Genomic DNA, 23,727 nt, shown 5'->3' on the forward strand with positions numbered 1-23,727 from the left:
CCAAGGCTCATGGGTGATGCATTCCTTCTCCTTTGCTATTGGGGTACTGGGATGGAAAAGTTGTGAAAAACTGTTCCATAGCTAGCCATGTTGCCACCAAATATAAACAGAACAGACTGTGAAGACAATGGTTGTCTTTTCAAGAGTTCATTTAAAAAATATTCCATAAGAGTGCTTAAAATATCATTTTATTTGGTCTCACTCCTGCCAGGTTACATCTAAAACACGTTTCACCTTTCTTGCCATCTAAGTTTCATTAACCCAGCTCAGAATTCACTAACACAATGAGCTCTCCCAAACAACTCCAGTCCAAAGTTGTGTTTTTCTTTGGAACTCACAGCACTTCCTTTCTATACCATTTTTAAATAATCTAGTTTCTTTAAAAGTAATATGCACCCATTACTGAAAACATATAAAATACAGAAAAATATAAAGAATATTAAAATTGCCTATAAGAGCCTCCACCCAGTGGTTAGTATTTTTAAGCTTCTTTCATAATATTTTACATTTGCAAGGTTATGCCTTGAGATTATATTGATGGTATAATATTTTTTTTCACCAAATGACAACCATTTCCTCCATCATTTCCCCCAAGTTTTATCTAAACACATCCCATAGTATTTGACATTTCATGTCTTGTTTTTTTCCTATTAACTCTACCTTTTACTCTTTTTACCTATTAACTAATTCATTCACTTGCTCATACATTCATCCTTCAAACACTCAGTAGTCAACCATAATGTACCAAACTTTGTGCTTATGTATTTTCTTTCCCATACTAAACTAACTTATGAGTAAGGACCCACTTTTTAAATTGTCTCCACATTTCTGAGTGTACATGTAATCAAATGAGAAGTATACAGTAAGCATTTGAGGATAAGCTTACCAAAATTTCATTTATCCTCAACTTTTTGGAAACATTCTTTTACATTGAGGTGCATCTCAAATTGTGCATGTTGACTACTGACCTCCTTTCAAAAAAAAAGAAGTTGTTAATGAATTGTCTCAAATGATCCATTTAAGCTTGTAATTTTGATCACAGTCCTCCAAAGGAGCAAGGTTAATCATTTGTGGCAACATATGGTAGACAAGGAGTCAGAGTCTGTACTAAGATTAATACCTGGGCACGTAGGCCAGGTGCAAGGGCAGAGAGGGCAATATGATTAAAGAAGCAGACTCCAAAGACAAAGGTGTGTTTTGAAGGCCATGAGAATGTTCAGAGATGATGCAAGTAACCCATGATGCTGGGAAGTCTTGTGAGGTAGAAGAACAATGATGAGGCATCAATAGTAACTGGGGGTGTCAGGTAAACTGACAGGCCTCATCAGGGGTTTGTCGATTGGTGGAAGGACAGTGTTCCTGGCCTTACAAAACAAAAGAGGCTTCAGCATGGCCAAGAGAACATTCTCATATCTTGTATTACACAATAACTTCTTTCAATGCTTGACTGTGAGTCGAGGAGAAGGACATGCTACTTGTAGCTGACCCTCCTCCAAACTACCAGCTCCTGTTTATTTCCTCTAACAATACCATCGTTCAGAAAAAGAGACTCAAGGAAATATTTTTCGTGTTAAGAGGGACCTGTATGTGTTCTGGAATGAGGCTCTTTTTATTTAGTTACTCAACTCTGAGACCACTTTTTCTTTGACAAAAGAAGCAATGGGAAAAGGTCAGGTTACTCATTGCTCTCTCTTATCTGCTCAGTGTCTCAATTTATGCCATACTTTCTTGTGCCCAACATAGCAACCACCATAGAAGGCAAGAAACACTTTCTTTGAACTTGCAGTTTATGTGTAATGCTTGCATCATGATTACCAGCGTATAAATTCTGGGTGGTTCAGTTTTTGACCATGCTATCATCTAAATAAAAATATCTTGTTATTTCAGCATCCTTCCTTGACAAAGTACTATAAAGCTGGAAAACACCTCAAATTAAAATGTTGGTTGGAAAGGAGCCAATTCATTTCAACAGACCAAGATCTGAGACTCATAAAATCTTTGAAGTGGCTTCACAGGGATGCAAACGTGGGCACTTGAAGATGCTGCATCTCTCCCAGTATCTAGTGAAGCGCCCTCCTCTTAGCTTGCATTATGGTCACTCCAACTTCTTCTCTTGTGCGGAAAGCACACATTATCTAGTCGGGAAAATTACACTTAGGATTTACAAGTAGTCTCAATTACTTAAAGAAAGAAGATGTCACCCAGGATTTCTGTTTACATGTTTGTCATTTTTCTTTCTTATTTTCAAATGTATATAACATGGAATGGGCTCACTGAGGAGAATTTGGAAAATGCAGGAGGAAGATATGAAAAACTGATCAGTCACATAAAAATATATTATCTAGTGATAATCACTGTTAATATTTTAATTAATTTTCTGCTAATCTTTCTTCAGGTATATTTCTTTATACACACAGATATCTTTCTTTGTTAAATACCTTCTTTTTCTTTTATAGAGCAGAACCCAATCCTTATAGATAGACTGGAGTAAAATGTATGCTATACTAGTTTTCACTTTCTCTAGGAAAAAATTAATTTCTTTTTAGTAAAAAGGCATTAAATGATTACAGAGAGAGGAGTCAAAGAAAATATCTGGAAGAAAATAAGGAAATAAATATTTCCTAAGCTCTAATTCAAAACAACTTTGTATTATGTTCTGTATAAAAAAACACTAAAATTTAAATAAAATAATTTTTATTGTAAAAGTAGCTAGTTTATTTTTTATGGATTCAGAATAAACTAAATTAACAAAGAAAGCATGACTTTTAAGAATTTATCAAATTAATAAACAGGTATTGATACTTTCTAAATAAGTAGCCTTAAAGTCTCAACTGGTCCACATCTTCATAGATCAAAAATTTATTTGGGGGACTTCCCTGGTGGTCCAGTGGTAAAGAATCTGCCTTACAATGCAGAGAACATGGGTTTGATCCCTGGTCAGGGAACTAAGATCCCACATGCTGTGGGGCAACTAAGCCCACGCACCACAAACTACAGAGCTCACGCACTCTGGAACCCACATGCCACAACTACAAAGCCCATGCACACTGGAGCCTGTGTGCCACAACTAGAGAAGAGAAAACTTGCATGCCACAATTAGAGAGAAGCCCGTACATGGCAACGAAGATCCCATGTGCTGAAACTAAGACCCAACACAGTCAAAAATAAATAAAATAAATAAATAATAAATAACTCTTTTTAAAAATTTACTTGGTACCATATTATGAGCCTTGATAATGATCTCTAGAAAATATCAGGATATTTCTTAATATTTAACAATAGATTCACATATGACTACTGCTAACTTTTGTGTAATTCTGAGTTTTAACAGTTGCTTTTAGAGTGTATTCTGCCATATATACCTTGATAAATATACAGAGTGAACTGGACATCAACTTGAATTTCAATTTAAAATTACTCAATATAGAAAAAAAAACAGCACAAGCAAAGTCAACTGACAAACTGTGACAAAAAAAATTGCAACTTTTATTACAAATGAAGGGTAACTGGCTTTTTTAGAGAGTTAAAAATTCAAAGACCAACCCTCCCCCCAACCTCCCAAAGTAAGAGTAAAGGACATACACCCAAGTCACCCCAAAAAAGAAAGGCAAGTGGCCCATAAACATATGAAAAGATGTTCAATGCCTTTGCTTAGTTGAATCTCTATTATTTCTTGGGTTTCTGAAGAAGTAACTTTTAAAGGAAATGACCCCCAAATAGCCAAAGCAATCTTGAGAAAGAAAAATGTAGCTGGAGGAATCAGGCTACCAGACTTCAGACTATACTACAAAGCTACATTAATCAAGACAGTATCACAGCCAATAAATTAATTAATTAATTTAAAAAAAAGGGTTTCCTTGCTGGTGCAGTGGTTAAGAATCTGCCTGTCAATGCAGGGGACATGGGTTCGATCCCTGAGCTGGGAAGATCCCACACGCCTCGGAGCAACTAAGCACATGTACCACAACTACTGAGCCTGTGCTTTAGAGCCTGAGAGCCGCAACTACTGAGCCCATGTGTGGCAACTACTGAAGTCCATGTGCCTAGAGCCCATGCTCCACAACAAGAGAAACCACCGCAGTGAGAAGCCCATGCACCACAACGAAGAGTAGCCCCTACTTTCCGCAACTAAAGGAAGCCTGAGAGAAGCAATGAAGACCCAACATAGCAAATAAATAAATTAATTAATAAAAAAGAAAAGACACTATGGTACTGTCACAAAAACAGTATCTGTTCAATGGAACAGGATAGAAAGCTTAGAGATAAACCCATGAACTTATGGTCACCTAATCTATGACAAAGGAGGCAAGAATATACAATGGAGAAAAGACAGTCTCTTCAATAAGTGGCGCTAGGAAAACTGAAAAGCTACATGTAACAGAATGAAATTAGAATACTACCTAACACCATACACAAAAATAAACTCAAAATGGATTAAAGACTTAAATGTAAGACCGGACACTATCAAACTCTTACAGGAAAACACAGGCAGAACACTCTATAACATAAATCACAGCAAGATCTTTTTTGACCCATCTCCTAGAGTAATGAGAACAAAAACAAAAATACACAAATGGGACCAAATTAACCTTAAAAGCTTTTGCACAGCCAAGGAATCTATAAACAAGACAAAAAGACAACCTTCAGAATGGGAGAAAATATTTGCAATCGAAGCAACTGACAAAGGATTAATCTCTAAAATATATAAACAGTTCCTGCAGTTCAATATCAAAAAAGCAAACAAACCAATCAAAAAAATGGATGGATGACCTAAACAGGCATTTCTCCAAAGAAGACATACAGATGGCCAAGAGGCACATGAGAAGCTGTTCAACATCACTAATTATTAGAGACATGCAGATCAAAACTACAATGAGGTACCACCTCACACCAGTCAGAATAGCCACCATCAAAAAAATCTACAAACAATAAATGCTGGAGAGGGTGTGGAGAAAAGGGAACCCTCTTGCACTGCTGGTGGGAATATTAATTGATACAGCCACTATGGAGAACAGGATGAAGGTTCCTTAAAATACTGAAAATAGAACTACCATATGACCCAGCAATCCCACTACTGGGCATGTACCCTGAGAAAAGCATAATTCAAAAAAACACATGCACCCCAATGTTCATTGCAGCACTATTTACAATGGCCAGGACATGGAAGCAACCTAAATGTCCATCAACAGATGAATGGATAAAAAAGATATGGTACATATATACAATGGAATATTACTCAGCTGTATAAAGCAATGAAACTGGGACATTTATAGAGACATGAATGGACCTAGAGACTGTCATACAGAGTGAAGTGAGTCAGAAAGAGAAAAACAAATATCATATATTAACACATATATATGGAATATAGAAAAATGGTACAAATCAACCCGTTTGCAAGGCAGAAATAGAGACACAGATGTAGAGAACAAACATATGGACACCAAGTGGGGAAAGTGGGGAGGGTTGGGGGGAATGAATTGGGAGATTGGGATACCAAATAGTACACTCTAAATATATGCAGTTTATTGTCTGTTAACTGTATCTCAATAAAAGTTCTTAAAGAATAAAAAACAAAATAAACAAAAAAAAAACAAGTGCACCCCAATGTTCATTGCAGCACTATTTACAATGGCCAGGACATGGAAACAACCTAAATGTCCATTGGCAGATGAATGGATAAAGAAAGTGTGGTGTATATATACAATGGAATATTACTCAGCCATAAAAGGGAATGAAATTGGGACATTTGTAGAGACATGGATGGACCTAGCGCCTGTCATACAGAGTGAAGTCAGAAAGAGAAAAATATCGTGTATTAACACTTATATGTGGAATCCAGAAAAATGGTACAGATGAACCTATTTGCAGGGCAGGAATAGAGATGCAGATGTAGAAAATGGACATGTGGACATGGTGGGAGGAAGGAAGGATGAGATGAATTAGGAGATTGGGATCGACTCATATATACTACCATGCGTAAAACAGATAGCTAGTGGGAAGCTACTGTATAGTGCAGGGAGCTCGGCTCAGTGCTCTGGGGTGACCTAAATGGGTGGAATGGGGGCAGGGGGTGGGAGGGAGGTCCAAGAGGAAGGGGATATATGTATACGTATAGCTGATTCACTTTCTTGTAAGGCAGAAACTAATACAACATTGTAAAGCAACAATATCCCAATTAAAGAAAGAACTAGAAATTAAATGCTTGGAAATAGGACTTTCTTAGAATTAAAATTCTCCATCACACACACACACACACACACACACACACACACACACACACACAAATGTTTTGTTTCTTTCCCATAATGGAGTAGATCAGTGAGCAATATGGTTAACAAATATCTGACGCCTATGACTTTTTAATTGCAAGAATCTGTGTTTTTTTTCAATTACATCAGTTATATGTGGGAAATAGTATATATATTAATGATGTCTAAAATATTATATAGCCTAACTTGTATTGAGCAATTCTTTTCATCCCTGGCCTTACATTTTCATCTGAAAAGCAGGGACTGGAACAATTGGTCTCCAAAGCTATTCCCAGTGCTAACATTCTAGTTTTGTTTTGTTTTGTTTGACTTTTTGTACAGTTCAGTGTGAGATGTAAGTTAATTTAAGCCTATGGTGTTTAAATGTGCTGTCTCCACCATTATAATGAAAGGAACAAAAGATTTTATCTTTGCAAATGTACTTATGGAACATGGTTTGTAACATATTTACTTTTTAAAGCCTTGAAAAGCCAAGAGGAAACAAAATGAATATGTGATCCTTCTGAGAAATGCCCTCCTTTCTGCGCTTGACTGGGTTCAGAATCCCTGTGTTGGGTGTGGCACCACAGTGTGCTCCTGAGGTAACAGACAAGTGAGGTCAATTGTCTGGCAGGTGTCTACCAGGTGCAAGTAGAGGTGGCAGAGCTCCCAGGACCAACATCAAAAATGTGGCTTAACTATTGTCTGTTTAACCATTCTCTTTCAGATTTTCATAAATATCTAACCTGTAAACCGCCATGAAAGGGGAAAGCCTCTTCTGAGAGAATTCACAGGCCCCCTCATGCTGCTACCTTCACATCTGAAAAGCAAAATGTAAATGTACCAATTTAGGAGGCAAAGGATCATCTAACATTGTTTTATTTAATGAAGTCCCCCTCGGTTTAATGACGTCCCCAGACACCTCCCTCCACCTTACTGCCATTCCTAAAATTTGCAGGAGAGCTGCTACACAGCTCAAAAGCTGGTCTACAAATAATCATATTCTCCTTTCTCTCCTTATTTTCTTGTGGGTGGTTTTACAAAATCTTTAGGGGGAGTTGGAGGAACCACTAGTGTTTAAACCCCTACTTCACTCAAAGCCCTGACTCTTGAGTTCTGTTCCTCTCAGGACCTTAGGAAGTTCATAGTCACCTTTGAACCCAGTCACTAATATGATCTCAAAGCTAAGGGCTAGACAGTAGATCACTGTCATAGGTCGGCCTGCCTGCCTGATTTAGGAAAGTTTTCTGTGCATACAATTGTAGGTCTTTCCTTTCAGAGACAAATCCTGTTTGTTCCCAGTACCTAATATTATTAAAATCAAAATTTCTCAGAACTTTCCCAGCAATTGGTTAAATCCACGCTGGGGGACGGTTGGCAGAGACATGTTAAATGCACTTGACAGCAATGTCCATTTATTCCATGCAGTATTTAATGGGTATTTGCTATGTACCTAGTATAGGTCTGGAACTGTCTCAGCAGTGGAGACACAGAAAGAAAATTATCCATGCTCTATGGAACTTGTCCACAAAAATTGAGAACAAAGCTCAAAACCTTTCAAATGGAGCCCCAGTTGGGTCAAATCAAGATGATGCTACCAAGCAGGGCTCTGTGGAGATCCTGGGCACAAAGCCTTTCTGTGTCCCCCATTTCTTTGATTATAGGAAACAACCTTCATTCAGCCTCCATGACCTTCCCCGAGTTCCAGTGGGCAGATTCAAGCAGTTGTTAATTAGTGAAGGGAGGGAACCCACGAGACCTGGGAGAAACAGTCAAGAGCAGCCTTGGGGCAAGGGCCTGTTTCCCTATCAACAATACACACAACATCTTTGAGTATTCTGCAGAAATTGAAATCGCCTCCAGGTGGGAGAAGTTAATGATTAAGGTGGTATGCTGCCCACAAGCATGTAGACCCCAGACCAGTTGGACTTGAAGGTGGATGATGCTGACTCCTACTTACCTCACCACCGACCCATCAGAAGAATGCAAGACTGTTACTGCCTTGATCCTTATCGCCTACCCCTGACCACCAGCCCTGACTATAAGACCTCGCCCTATTCCCCAAAGAGGGGGCACCGTTTTTGAGGCGCTAGCCTACTGTGTTCTCCCTTTGCCTGGCAAAATAATAAAGCTATTCTTTTCTACTCCTCCGAAGCTCTGTCTCCGTATTTCTATTCAGCATTGGTGAAGAGAGGCCAGGTTTTTCCTGGCAACAATAGGTTAAAGAAATCTATGTGAAAGTTTTCATTTATATTAGGAATGGCTTGATGAAACAGGTATAGAAATTTCACTGATTGAAGTAAAATTCCAGTAAAACCCCAATTCTTGAATCTAATCTAGCACTTGTAACTAGAAAACCAAACACTAGTCATATTTTTTTCCCTTTTAAATTTTCTCAGGAGGAAAAAACTTACTTCCAAGACTAGAAATAGATGGGAAAGTTTTTTTCAACTTTATTCAGATATAACTGACATATAACATTATGTACAGATAGTTACAGAGAACATAAATAGATCTGTCTTCTTAAGTGCCAACACTTAGCCACAGACCATTTCTGTTATATCACTGTTTTACAACTATAAGAAATAACAGAAATGATAATTCCCCCTCATTGAGTTTCCTATTCACTGTCTCCTTAATTGTATCTCCTTTAATTGTCATCATGGAGTGTCTGGATTCTATAATCCAAGATACTAAGGTGTTTATTTTCTACATCACCTCTACACTTAGTATCTTGTATGCTCTGCCAAGAATGCAAAAACTGTTGGTCTGGGAGGAAGGGGAAATTGCACAGTTTGTGGAACCCAGAATATCTTTAGTACATCTCAGATATAAAATTGTTTAAAAATATGTAAAGTTCTATAATTGCAGAAGATTCATTTGAAGTTTACACAAAGAGCTTCTATTTCTTTACCATCCTCTCATACCTTCACCCTATGTGACACAGGTTCTATTCTCACCATTCTATGAACAAAAGAGCAGTTGATACACAGGTCGGATTTTTTAAAAAAATGTTTCTTTACCTGATTCCAAATGTAACAAAGGGTCAATATAGAAAACTGAAAAAACACACAAAATGAAATATACATAAGCCTATCAACTGTTAGTTAATTCTGAGTTATTTCCAAGTAATCTCTTTTTAAGTGTATCAATATACTATTTTGTTTTAATAAAAGGAATGCTGAAAAGCACACACTGATTTGGAGTTTGCTTTTTCTACTTATGAATATACCAGTTTCTCACATTTTTTTTACACTGCTTGCTGCATAGAATTTCATTCCATAAAGCTACCTAGTAAAAATTCCTTTCCTTTTGCTACACATTTAAGAGTTTATTCGTTCTCCAAAATTATACATCTTTGCTCACAGCTCTGGTAATTTCTTTGGGATAAACTCTAAATGGAACTAGTGGTTTAAAAGTCATGTCCATTTAAAATTTTAACCCACGAAAAAGTTATGTTAAAAACTAAAAGTCTGAGGGTGCTGGTCCCCACCCCCCATATGTTTACACTTTGACTGACGTTTTTATTTTTTGCCAGCTAATGAGAAGAAAATGTCAACTCTTCTGTATGCTGTTTAATACTGGTCATGTTACTTTTCTTTCCTTTTACTCGTCATACAGGTTTACTCACAACTCTACAAATAAATCTTACTCATTCTTAATTTTCCAGCAGAGGCTGGTTCACCGGAAAAGTTGTCACTCATCAATTCCTACCCATCCCAACGCTAAAGGCATTCATTGCTTCCAGAAATATGGCACTTAATGCACCGTGTCCTTACCTTTTTCATGCATGTATATTTCATCTTCAATAAAACATTTAGTTGTTCCAAGGCAAGGCCATAGAGTTGAGGCCCAGTATGCTAATGGCCCGATGTTGTTTAATAATTTACCTTCCCTGGGGTGCTCTCCTGGGAACACAGGGGAGACTAACTGACTTCAGCAGTTGGGAGAGCAATGACCGAACCTTTCCTAATTCTGAAATGTATCGGGCCACGAGAGACTCCAGTAGCAGACGCTCAACCACGGAAACCTCAACAAATGTCCCGCATTATGCCTGACTATTGCCAAAGACTGAGCAAGTGCCCGGGTGTCCGGACATTCTGGAGTGCCCCCGGTCCAAACTGGAGTCCTGAGCGGTGTGGGTCCCACAGTGACCCACTGCCTGGGCTCTAGGTTTCTATTTTCAGGTCGATGCGGTTTATTCTCTAACCCAGCGTTCCGGAAAAGGGACACTGATGACCGCGCCAGCTGCTGACTCCCCTCCACCCTTCCTGCGAAGGGCGGTAACAGTCTTAACAAAAGGGTGGTAACTACCGCTTTCCCGCAAGCCGCAGCGGCGCTTCCGGGTAGAGCTGCAGAGGGAGGAGCCAGAGACAGGGTCCAGAGGGAGGCGTAAAGCTGCCCACGCCCAGGGAGGGTTAGACGCCGGCCAGGGCCGCGCCCGGCCACTTCAGGCCTAAGGGCCGCCCCCGGCCGCCTCCGGGCCTTACACCACGCCCACTGGCCCTCCAGGCCGCATCCGTAGAGCCACTTCCGCCCTGGGCGCGGCCCAGGCCACGCCCACCGGCGCGACCGCGCAGGACAGTTTGTGAGTGTGCGGATTCTTATCTCTGCTAACCCGGCTCAGAAAGGTCTCCGCTGCGCTGTTTCAGGTTTCCGGCAGATCTCGCCGAAAATGACGGCGTCTTGCGCGCTTCGCAAGGCATCTCCCTACCGCCCCGAGAGTTCCTTTTCTTCTAGGTGCTTCGTTGGGATGCTTTTGGTGGCCCCACTGCTCCTGCTTCCCTTATCCTCCGGTAGGATCCTGGAGAGGGTGTGCGCACCGGCGGCGAACCAGAGCGGGTCGGGAGGCAGGCCGACAGGAACCGAGGGTGGGGGGAGCTTTGCTCGGTGGCTCGGGGCGGAGGCGCTGGGCGGAGGCCACTCCGGGTTGTAAGGAGTTGGGGTAGAAGGCGTGGCCAGAGCGTCCCCGTGTTGTACCCTGTGGGGACTCCGGGGCTGGGGACCACGTAGTGGCCGAGGAGAATGTTTGCTTGGTGGTATGGTTGGGGTTTACCCGGGGCCAAGCTGGGTCCCTGGCAAAGGCTTGCAGGGTGTTTCCGGAACTGATCTGGTCGATACGCGAGCGCGGACCGGGGGCTGGTGGTGACGGCTTGCTGTTGAGTGCCCAGGTGCCAGGGGATGTTGCTAGGCTGGTGTTGTGCTCTTGGGGAGAGTCTGCCCTGTGTTCCTGGGCGCTGTGATGCCTTATGCTCCTCTGGGCGTGGCTAGGGAGCCCGGGCCAGGTGTACCCAGGTGTATGCTTTGAGGAAGTGAGCCTGCGGAGCACATGTTGTGCCTGTAGCACTCCGGTGAGAGCAGACCCTGGCAGCCTGGGGTTTAGAGGGTTTGGAAGGGACCAAGGTTCTTTTTGTAAATAAAGGTAACAGGCAACTTGGTACTCAGGATCATATTCGTATTGATTTGTAGTCTGTTCCTGCCCCCCCGCAATGGAGTTCTTTCTGTTCTCATCCAGTAGACAATCTTCAGTTCTGTTACTGAATGGCTTTTTGACATTGCTCTCCTTCTTTCTGAAGGTTGGGTCATGTTTGAGGGGATATCCAAAGCAACCTAAAAAACACTCGTAGCCTAACCTACTGAAAAATAAGTATCCTAAGAAATGTACCAGACGTAGATGGTAATCTGGTTTTCCCCTCATAGCTAAACCCGAAGGTCCAACCGCTAAGTTTATTTCATGTTTCACGGGAAGCACTTTGAAATATACATATATATTCTAAAAAAAAGATGCTTATTTATAAAACTTACACATAGGACAACCATTTTTTTTAAATTTATTTATTTATTGGTTGCGTTGGGTGTTTGTTGCGGCGGGCATGCCTTTCCAGTTGCGAAGAGCGGGGGCTACTCTTCCTTGCGGCGCTCCGGCTTCACATTGCGGTGGCTTCTCTTGTTTCAGAGCACAGGCTCTAGGCGTGTGGGCTTCAATAGTTGTGGCTCGCGCGCTCTAGAGCACAGGCTCTGTAGTTGTGGCGCACGGACTTAGTTGCTCCCCCAGCATGTGGGATCTTCCAGGAGCAGGGATCGAACCGTGACCCCTACATTGTCAGGCTGATTCTTAACCACTGCACCACCAGGGAAGTCCCAGGACAACCATTTTTAATACTTTGGTAGATTTCCTTTTGTCTTTATATGTATGTATGTTTTCATGCACAAGTTATTTTTAGGATCCTGTTACATGCACAGTTTCCTTAGCAGCATTCATTCAGTAAATACTTGCCTTCTATATGCCAGGTCCTGTGCTGGTCCTGAGGATGCACTGGTGAGCAATGACACAACATTCCTGTTTCACTATTTCACGATCCTTATTTCACTGTTTGTCTGCCCACACACAGGAATATATGCAAGGACTGTCTTTTGCTCAATGTTAGGTCCCCAGTGCCAGGCACAGATTAGGACATCAAATATTTGCTAGAATTTATCGCGAGTGGCAGGCTGTAGCCAAAACATGATACTAATGAATATGTTATAAAGCAAGAGAAGCGCTCAGGAGGAAAGGAGCACGATTCTCTGAAAGGGAAGACTATTCTGCTCATCAAACAGGACAAACTCTGCCACCTTGTCTTCTGTTCCTGCTGTTCCCTCGGCCTTGGAACATTCTCCTGCCTCTTGCATCGTTGGCTCCTTCTTATTCTTCAAACTCAGTTGTGATGTCCCCTCAGAGGGACCTTCTCTGACCCACTATTTCCGGTGGACACGCACACTTCAGCTCATTTACCCCCTAACTGGTAGTCACCCTCCCAAACTCTGTTTTCTGTTCTCTCCTCACTTGAATGCAGAGGTCTTGGCTGTCTTGTCACACTTGTGATTCCAGATGCCCAATTTTTTTGCCTCATTGTCAACACTTTGGTGTAACTATCAAGTACCAGAAAATTAAAGGTAACATTCGGCTGGGGCATAGAGCCCAGGAACAACTTCTCTTGCTTCCAGGAGGAAGGTTCTCTGAAGAGCCATGGCCTTTCTATGGTGCCTAAAAAGCTAAGGCAGGGGCAGCTAGGGGTCAGAAAGGATCTATCTTCTGATTGTAGACTCCTCAGGGCTCTCAATACTCCAGTCTTGCTTGTTACGGATCATTTTAAAAGTTTATTTCTCTGCAGGAGAGGTGTCGGTGATGGAACAGTGGTGCTAACAAGAAATTAAAGGGAATTTTTTTTAAAGAACAGTAACGTTTAGAATAGGCTTAAAACTAGAAGTTGAAGGAGCTGATGAAAACTATTTAAAGTAGAGGAAAATAGATAATTAAAATGAATGGGAGGTATCAGGGAGGGTACCAAAACTAGAAATGAAGAGGAGGAAAACAAGGTTAAGTTTAAGGTTGAAAAGTAAAATCAGGATAGGTGGGAAACTTAGATAAGGTACAAATGAGGACTCACTATGCTGGGTAGAGGAAGTACGTGGGTAAAATAAACACTTCACTGAAGCAGCTCATGAAGGGAAGGTTCTGTAAACAGGCAGTGTTGTGCCTGGGAGGCTTGCCATCTCAGAGGCAGTTGCCAAGTGGTAGGAGGTCACAGAAGGGACCAGTCTTGTTCCTCCAGAGTGGGTCTGCTTTTGGGCACAAGACCTACAACTTCCTTTTATGGGTAGTCTCTTCTGCCTGTTTTAGGTCTTTTTTTCTTCCTAATGAAAGAAGCCAATATCAATAAGTGCTTATACAGTAGCTTCTTAGTTTGCTTACTCTGCGTATCACAGTGCAAGAACAGTGCTTATCTGCTCAGTTACATATACTGGGAGATACAAAACAAAAGAAATTAGGTGGTCAAATATTTCTTCAGTGCATAGAGCTTTAAGGTGATTATTTTCAATGTTAGATTCACCATACTGTACTCTTTACCATTGGTTTCTGTTTGACAGCAGTGGTACTTTGAGAACCGAAGTGTTTTGAATACCTGCTATGAGGGATGTACTGTGTGAGGTGTTGTGGCCACATGGATGAATGGAGTCCACTATATTCTGTGTTAAAAACGAAAACGTGATGGTGAGCTGAGAGATCCAAGCAGAGGAGAGTCTGAGAGAAGGGGACTGGCCACTGCCTCTCCGGGAGAAGCAGAGTACTTCCCAGAGGAGATGTTGAGTGGATTAAGTCAAAGAATACAAGCGTTGAAGAGGAGTTGCTCCTGAGCAGGAGGAAGGGTGTTCAGAGCAGAAGGAGCATTGTGAGCGAAGGCTCAGAGATGTGGCATGGCTCAGGGCAGTCATAAACTGCCTAGCTACCCAGTGAGGCAGCAGTAGGACCAAGGAGGTAGGAGGAAGTCAGAAATGTAGATCACAGAGTGAATAATTGTGAAAAGAACAGAATAGGTAGCAATGAACAACCACCATAATAAAAATCACTTGTATTTGGGCACCTTGACTTAGTAGAATGCAGATCTAAACTGGGCTTGCTTAAATTTCCCCAGGTTCAGCAGAAGACCATTTCTTGAGGACTAAGTTGCAGACAGAGTGTGCTGGTGTAACCATGCGAGGGCTCCAGATGAGAGACAGTGATAAGAAGCAGCATTGGTAGTAGAACTAGGCTGCCTACCATCACTCCTGGGTCTGGTACCTTCTGGGATGTATTCTTAAGCAAGTTACTTCACCCTGCCATGGCTCACGTTGCTCATCTTAAAAAGGGTGAGATGGTGAAATGGTACCAAACTCATAGGATGTTTATGAAAAGTATGTTAGTTAAAAAGCACTTAAAATATAGTTGGCATAGGTAATGCTTAAATATGCTATTTCCAAAATAATTAATATCATCTCTTTTGTTGTTAGAAACAAGTTTGGGGATCTTTAATTACCATACTTTAGAGAAAAATATAACCCAAAGTATTTGGAGTTCTCCTCTGAGAATGCTAAAATGCCATTTCTAATCATAGCAGTAATGGAGAATGGATTCATAATAAAACAATAAAGCACAAATATTTTGACATGAAAAAATAAAATCTCTTGATAAAAGGAAACATCTGTAACTAAACCAATGGAAAAAAATTGAGGAAGGGCATACAAAAAGCAAAGAAAAAAATGATGATCTGCAGATATCTCTGGAATGGGTTGGCTGAACAGTATAAAGAATTTGAGTTTTGATCCAAAAGTGTACAGAACTGATAACAGTGCTTCTTCACCTCCGGCACTAGGAACTAGAAATGCAGTGATGAATGAGACATGGTCCTCAGGAAGCTTAACAGCCTACTAGGGAGTATAAAGAATGAACAATAAGCATGAGAAGTACTCTGAGAGAAGTAAATCAGGGCATAATGAGGACACTTAATTGAACTTTTTTGGGGTGAGAGATGTTCAGAGCCTCAAGGAAGAAGTGGAATCTAAGATGAAACTGAAGGATGAGTGAGTGGGAGGAATGGCAGAGTCTCTGGTCAAAGCTGAAGTAAAATGATGCATGGAGGCCCAATAAGTTGAGTAATTTAATGGGCACTACTCGTGGAGTTAAATATGGCTTAGGAAAGTGTGCAAGAGTGAGCAGATATTAAAGCTCTGTTAGCCATGTCAAGGGGCCTGAGGCAGTATCATGAGGGCGTTAGAGAGCCATTGAAACATATCTGATTTGGAAGAACCTTAGTCATAGTATCACATCAGTATTACTCTGGTGGCAATGTGAACATGAACTGAATGAAAGGTGGCAAGACCAGTAAGGAGACCTGTTCAGAACGTCTTGTAGCAATCCAGTTATGAAGTGATAGTGGCTTGAATTAGAAGTAAAGGTGGAAATAGAGAGAGGGAAGAGGCATTTCAGTTATGGAAACCATGTATCTTGTTTGCTGGGCAAGATGAGTCAAAAGGGACCACACTCTGGGTTCATTATGTTATTTGAGATCGTGTGACACATTCCAAGAGGAGCTGTGTGGGGAGGGAATTGACTACATAGACTTGACACCCTAGTTAGAGATCTAGGATGGAGAGAGGGATTTGGGAGGCAGCTCTCATCAGTGGTAATGACGTCATGAGAGTATATATTCTCTCCCTGGGGGATGTGCAGAATGAAAATAAGGAGAGTTTGTAGAATAACCCATGAAGAACATCACATTATTCAATCAGGCAGAGAAGGAAGAGTAGCCAGAGGACAGGCTGAAAACCAGGGTGATTTGCTACCTGGAAACCAAGGAAAAGAACTTCTCAGGCATGTGGGAGCAAAGAGAGAGAATGATCAGTAGCTCCAGATGTTATAAACAGGGTAACTAAGATTACCAAGGGAGAGAGTGTTAGGATGAATTTACCTAGAAGGAGCCTACTTAATTACTTTGAACGTGATTTATGTGGTTTTTTATAGACCTAGAAATGAGTGGAATGTGAGAGATAAAATTAACAGGTATAGATGTTAGGGCCTCCATTTTGAGGAAGCAAAGAAAATTTGAAAATAAGTTGTGTAGACAGTGAGAAAAGGGGAAGGTTGGTCACGTTTCACTGAGGTTCCGGTTTTGGTCAGAGACCATGATTTTCTTTCTTTTTTTAAATTAATTAATTAATTAATTAATGTATTGGCTGCGTTGGGTCTTGTTGCTGCACATGGGCTTTCTGTAGTTGCAGCAAGTGGGCGCTACTCTTCATTGTGGTGCTGGGGCTCCTCATTGTGGTGGCTTCTCTTGTTGTGTAGCACCTGCTCTAGGTGCATGGGCTTCAGTAGTTGCGGAACATGGGCTCAATAGTTGTGGCTCCTGGGCTGTAGAGCACAGGCTCAGTGTTTGCGGTGCACAGTCTTAGTTGCTTCCCGGCATGTGGAATATTCCTGGAGTAGGGATCGAACCCGTGTCCCCTGTGTTGGCAGGCAGATTCTTAATAACCACTGCGCCACCTAGGAAGTCCCAGGGACCATGTTTTCTAAAGGTACCACCTGGGCAGGGATGTGGGTGTGGGCTTATGTCAGAGAGTTGTTTTTAATTTTTGCAAGCAGGTAGAGAGTTCTTGCACAATTTTTGTAAGTGTACAGAAGGTGAACAGTTTTCATGATCCATAGAAGAAGAGCCTGTTTCACCTTCCTGAAACTCATCTGGAAAATTGGGGAATTTTCTGAATGCAGGCTATAATATTATATAATGGCATCTATTGTTAGAGTATAGCCTTGCGGCCTAATAATAATTATATTGTAAAGTCTGGAAAAAAGTCAAGATACTATTTTTCTGACGCAGGGAATGCTTAGTTTGAAAATCCTCATATACTCTGTATGATACTTCAATGGTAGATACATGTCGTTATACGTTTGTCCAAACCCAGAGAGTGTACACCACCAAGAGTGAGCCCTAAGGCAAACTACAGAATTTGGGCGATAATGATGCGTCAATGCAGGGTCATCAATTGCAAAAAAAATTTACCACTTCAGTGGGGGATGCTGATGGGGAAGTGGTTGTGCATATGTGGGAACAGTGGTTATATGGGAACTTTTTTGGTGAACCTAAAGCTGCTCTAAAAAATAAATCTTAGTAATTTAAACAGAAATCCTCATAGGAAAAAAAAATTCAGTATTCTGAGCAAGAGAAGAAATTTGATTATAAAACAAGTATGATATTGGACCCAATGATTACAGTATATAAAGCTTGTGATCAACTGATTGCCAAAGCAAACATTATAAACTGCACATTGTTGAAAGCATGTCTTTCATGATACATGTCATTGGGAAGAAATACTTCAGGTTAGCTGAATGGATTAAATCATCCAATTGACGTTTCTTTTCCATACAGAGCACTGCATGTGAGAGTCATATTGGGAATTCTCTCTTCTTTTTATGGTTTCAAGATAGTTACTGAAATTGAATGCATGAAACAGAACACTTGTATAATTTAACCACATGCATGCTGTTACTTGATTTCTTTCTTGGTGCTTCCAGGATATTCTAGAATGATATGTGTTTTTATCTAAAATGGAATTATGTAGTATTTCTAGCCCATTTTTTTTTTCCTATTGCAAAATGAGAATGTGTGGCTCAGGGTATTCAGTAAATTTAGTGTTATTCATAAAATTCAACTCTCTACTAATCTTTTTAAACAATGCTTTTAATAACTGTGGCTTTTTGTTTTTAGCTTTGTTTTGGGCAGTTGATTGAGGAGCATTCATGTATCGAGATCAGCATAGTGGAAATGTTGAAAACATTTGCTGAAATGTTGAAACAATTTCAGGACATGGTATAAATAAAATGTTGGACAGTGTATGGAGAGAGGAGTTTAGAATTTAGAATATGATGTGAAAGGAGAGTAACATTTCACTTGTTTTGAGTTATCTCTTGACCAGTCTCTCATCTTAAGACCGAGATCCAGGGAGTAAGAAAGAAAAGGTTTGTCAGGGACCAAAATAGGGCTGTCTCCCTTCTCCTTAGGTTCTTCACCTTGTAGGCGAGGCCTCTGCATTCCTTTAAGTCCTTTAGGGCTTAATGTGTCTCCACATTATTTTACATAATTTTTCTAACAGATTTGTTAGGTTTTCAAGTGCCCGGATAATTAAAAGGAAAAAGACTTGCCAAAGTAGAAATGACATTATTCTAGGGAGAAAAAAACTCCTTCCCTCAACACCCCCCCAAAAAATCCCAGAAGTAAAAAATTGTAAAAGCATAGCAATATAGTAGCTTTACTGTTGGAATATATTGGATAAACAGCCCAAACAGCTATGCAGGGAGCTTCTGAGGAATGCACGATTCCATTGATCTGTGAAGGAAAATTAAATTATATTTAAAGTAATGTCCAAGAAAGCAAGGTTTTTTTCAGGTAATGCTTTTCATTTAGTGCATTTTGATATTTACACAGTGTCTATTCATCACTTATAAAATGCTCAGTTCACTAATAGGAAACAAGTGAAACAAAGTATTATATTTTGAAATACTTTGGTCCATATTTATTTTGATTTATGAATCCCACAAGGCGTATTTTACATTCCCCTTTTACCACAGTATATCTTGAGTACCAACTGAGTATATAGTGTAGTAGAAAAAGGGGGCATATGATCCCTGCCTCTAGGACTTTGCCTTCTGAGAGGAAACTGAGCCTGAAATGACAAGTGATCATATGTTTGTGTTTCATACTATGGAAGAGTAATCTAAGCAGCGTGCTATATACTATAGGAGACTGCTTAGAGGAGAGGTGAGTTTTGGAATGAATTTAGAAAAAAATGGGGAAGGATGCATACCTAAAATATATTTATATTTCAAAACATTGATGGTATCTCTTCAATTTACTGTTGAATAAAAATTCATCTCATCCCCCAACAAACCAAAAGCTAACAGGTTGTTATTTAAAGTGACCAAGGCACATACTCTATTACTACCACCAGTTGGGTAAAACTGTGGGACAGTCATTTAAAATCTTGCTAAGAACCTTTCCATTTATTCTGTACTACCTACCTGATGCCAGGCCACAGTCCCTGGCTGGTGAATGAGATAAAATACTTTATTTTCATGTTCTTATTCTTCTTATTCCTAGATGCCTGTGATGAACCACCGAGATTTGCAACTATGCAGCTCCAGAATGCCTCTAAACCCAGTTATAGCTCTGGGGATAAACTCTATTATGCGTGTCGCCCAGGTTACCAGCTCAAGCGTACTGGTCTTGCTACTCCTAGCCTAAGTATTGTTTGTCAGGAGGATAATACATGGTCATCTCTGGAGGAGGCCTGTCAAAGTAAGTAAACAAAACTTTTTTTTTTAATTAAAAATTTTTTTTATTGCTCTAGAGAGTTTTCACACATTTTAGGGTTCATATTTTACTACTGTAATGATGGTTTTCTCACGTGAATGTAGGTTTTAGATAGCAGTGCATTCAGGCTTCGAAAGAATCTCCAGGGAATCTTTTTCTTCACGATTGGTTGCCTGGGTAAATATGAATCTTGTTCGGCATTATAATAGTTAAAGAAAGAAAATAATGATAAAAAATAATAATTTTCCCGTGAATTCAAATGAGTAATGTAGAATTTTGAATTTGATTCAAATCTGTTTTGAAATTGGTAAAAAACAATGAACTTGTAATTTTTCTTTTAGAAAAACGGTGTCCTACCCTAGAGGAACTCCAAAACGGCCAGATAGAGTACACAAATGCAAGTATTGACTTTGGCTCACAGGTTCACTATTCCTGTGATAAGGGGTAAGTAGGATGCTCCTTAGAGCAAATAAGGTTAAATGTACTCAACCCATTTTCATTTTGCCTCTCTTCTTAAGCATTGCCATGAAGTTGGTTTCATTTTGCTTTCTATGTGACAAGTTATACTGTAGCCAAATAACTCTTGGGCTTTTTAGGGAGACTGAAAAGATGTGTAACTAGTAGAAAGAAACTTAAATTGAAGGAAAATATAATTGTATAAGAGTATATGTATTAATAAACCTATCATAAGCATTAAAAATATGTTAATCATGGTGACTTTATCCTTGCCAACACAATTCAGCCCATTTAAGATGGCCACTTCTCAGAGCTGAAATAGGTTCATGGAACTGGGAAGTAGAACTGCCAACTAAAGATGTTCTTATATCAGAGTAATCTGTAAGATGTTACCAGACCAAAATTGACCTGGTTGGCTTAGTCAGTAATGTTGATCAAGATCTCTTAGTTGGAAAACCTTATTGATTGATTGATTGATTGATTTTAATTAATTAATTTATTTATTGGCTGTGTTGGGTCTTCATTTCTGCACACGTGGTGAGCGGGGGCTGCTTATTCTTCTTTGAAGTGCTCAGGCTTCTCGTTGCAGTGCTCAGGCTTCTCATTGCCGTGGCTTCTCTTATTGCAGAGCACGGGCTCTAGGCACACGGGCTTCAGTAGTTGTGGCACGTGGGCTCAATAGTTGTGGCTTGTGGGCTCTAGAGCACAGGCTCAGTAGTTGTGGCACACAGGCTTAGTTGTTCCATAGCATGTGGGATCTTCCCGGACCAGGGATCGAACCCGTGTCCCCTGCATTGGCAGGCAGGTTCTTAACCACTGCACCATCAGGGAAGTCCTGGTAAACCTTATTTTTGAAACTGCTGCAAAGGAGTGAAGCATCTCAAAAAGAGGTACTGAGCATTTAATAGTAGCCTTTGTTCTACAGGGCACTTTTTTTTTTTTTTAATTTAGGAACTTTTGTTGAGATACAGTTAACATACAATAAACTGCATGTATTTAGCACGTACAATTTGGTATCCCATTCTCCCAATTCATTCCTCCCCAACCCTCCCTGCTTTCCCCACTTGGTGTCCATATGCTTGTTCTCTACATCTGTGTCTCTATTTCTGCCTTGCAAACCGGTTGATTTGTACCATTTTTCTATAGCCCACATATATGTGTTAATATAAGATATTTGTTTTTCTCTTTCTGACTCACTTCACTCTGTATGACAGTCTCCAGGTCCATCCATGTCTCTACAAATGTCCCAGTTTCATTGCTTTTTACAGCTGAGTAATATTCCATTGTATATATGTACCACATCTTTTTCATCCATTCATCTGTTGATGGACATTTAGGTTGCTTCCATTCTTCAGGGCACTTTTTTTTTTTAATTGGAATATAATTGCTTTACACTCTTGTACCAGTTTTTGAGGTACACCAAAGTCAATCAGCTGTATTTATACACATATCCCCATATTCCCTCCCGCCCTGGACTCCCCCCCCACCCTCCCCGTCCCTGCCCTCTAAGGCATCATCCATCTAGTTGATCTCCCTTTGTTATACAGCAACTTCCCACTGGCTATCTATTTTACAGTTGGTGGTATATATATGTCTATGCTACTCTCTCACTTCGTCCCAGCTTCCCCTTCACCCCCCCGCACCCCCCCCAACCTCGTGTCCTCCAGTCCATTCTCTGCATCTACATCCTTATTCTTGTCTTGTCACTGGGTTCATCAGTACCATTTTTTTTTTTTTTTAGATTCTGTATATATGAGTTAGCATACACTATTTGTTTTTCTCTTTCTGGCTTACTTCACTCTGTATGACAGACTCTAGGTCTGTCCACCTCATTACATATAGCTCCATCTCATTCCTTTTTATAGCTGAGTAATATTCCATTGTCTATATATGCCACATCTTCTTTATCCATTCATTTGTTGATGGGCATTTAGGTTGCTTCCATGTTCTGGATATTGTAAATAGTGCTGCAATAAACATTATGGTACATGTTTCTTTTTGGATTATGGTTTTCTCTGGGTGTATGCCCAGTAGTGGGATTACTGGGTCATATGGTAGTTCTATTTTTAGTTTTTGAGGGAACCTCCAAACTGTTTTCCATAGTGGCTGTACCAAGTTACATTCTCACCAACAGTGCAGGAGAGTTCCCTTTCCTCCACACCCTCTCCAACATTTGTTGTTTCCAGATTTTGTGATGATGGCCATTCTGATTGGTGTGAGGTGATACCTCATTGTGGCTTTGACTTGCATTTCTCTGATGATTAGTGATGTTGAGCATCTTTTCATGTGTTTGTTGGCCATCTGTATGTCTTCTTTGGAGAGATGTCTATTTAGGTCTTCTGCCCATTTGTGGATTGGGTTATTTGCTTTTTTGGTATTAAGCAGCATGAGCTTCTATATTTTGGAGGTTAATCCTTTGTCTGTTGTTTCGTTGGCAACTATTTTTTCCCATTCTGAGGGTTGCCTTGTAGTCTTGTTTATGGTTTCTTTTTGCTGTGCAAAAGCTTTTAAGTTTCATGAGGTCCCATTTGTTTATTCTTGATTTTATTTCCATGATTCTAGGAGGTGGGTCAAAAAGGATCTTGCTTTGATGGCTGTCATAGAGTGTTCTGCCTATGTTTTCCTCTAGGAGTTTTATAGTGTCTGGCCTTACATGTAGGTCTTTAATCCATTTTGAGTTTATTTTTGTGTATGGTGTTAGGAAGTGTTCTAATTTCATTGTTTTCCATATAGCTGTCCAGTTTTCTCAGCACCACTTATTGAAGAGGCTGTCTTTTTTCCATTGTATATTCTTGCCTTCTTTGTCAAAGATAAGGTGCCCATATGTGCTTGGGCTTACCTCTGAGTTCTCTATTCTATTCCGTTGATCTTCCTTTCTATTTTTGTGCCAGTACCATACGTCTTGATCACTATGGCCTTGTAGTATAGTTTGAAGTCAGGAAGCCTAATTCCATCAACTTACAGGGCACTTTTAATAGTATGTATTAGGGATATGGAGCATTTATAAAAAATGTAAATTTAAAGGATAAATGTAATATGCTGTAGAAATGCAACTAGTTTTTTTTAATATTGTCTATTTATCCTGGTGCTTGATTGAGTTTATTTATTAGTTCTCACATTGTGTGTGTGCGTGTGTGTGTGTAATCTTTAGGGTTTTCTATATAGAAGATCATATCCTCTGCAAACTGTTAATTTTACTTCTTTCTTTCCAGGTCACAAATATATTTCTTTTTCTTGCTTAATTGCTCTGATTAAAACTTCCATTACCATGTTGAATAAAAGTGGTACAAGCTATTGTCCATGCCTGTTCTGATCTTAGAGGAAAGCTTCCAGATTTTCAGCATTGAGCATGATGT

General features: G+C 40.1%; 1 protein-coding gene and 1 long non-coding RNA gene across 9 annotated transcripts in view; one reads left to right on the top strand and one right to left on the bottom strand.

Moving 5' to 3' along the window:
• The window catches only part of LOC130849402 (uncharacterized), an 80,955-nt gene extending 70,262 nt beyond the window's left edge, over positions 1-10,693 (bottom strand). For 2 of the 3 annotated variants that reach the window (XR_009052736.1, XR_009052734.1), the window contains exons 1-2: positions 10,028-10,537; positions 6,995-7,068 (exon numbers count right to left, since the gene is read on the bottom strand). This is a non-coding gene — a long non-coding RNA (uncharacterized LOC130849402). Of the gene's footprint in view, positions 1-6,994; positions 7,069-10,027 lie in introns of all 3 variants that reach the window. The other variant, XR_009052735.1, reaches the window with a different exon arrangement.
• Positions 10,637-23,727, top strand: part of LOC130849397 (membrane cofactor protein-like) — a 55,073-nt gene continuing 41,982 nt past the window's right edge. For 5 of the 6 annotated variants that reach the window (XM_057728259.1, XM_057728257.1, XM_057728256.1 and 2 more), the window contains exons 1-3: positions 10,843-11,044; positions 19,703-19,900; positions 20,257-20,359. In XM_057728259.1, the coding sequence (XP_057584242.1) occupies positions 10,924-11,044; positions 19,703-19,900; positions 20,257-20,359 (422 nt within the window). In that variant the 5' untranslated portion in view covers positions 10,843-10,923. The other variant, XM_057728261.1, reaches the window with a different exon arrangement.

Source organism: Hippopotamus amphibius, chromosome 3 (assembly GCF_030028045.1).
Source record: "Hippopotamus amphibius kiboko isolate mHipAmp2 chromosome 3, mHipAmp2.hap2, whole genome shotgun sequence".
NCBI lineage: Eukaryota > Metazoa > Chordata > Mammalia > Artiodactyla > Hippopotamidae > Hippopotamus > Hippopotamus amphibius.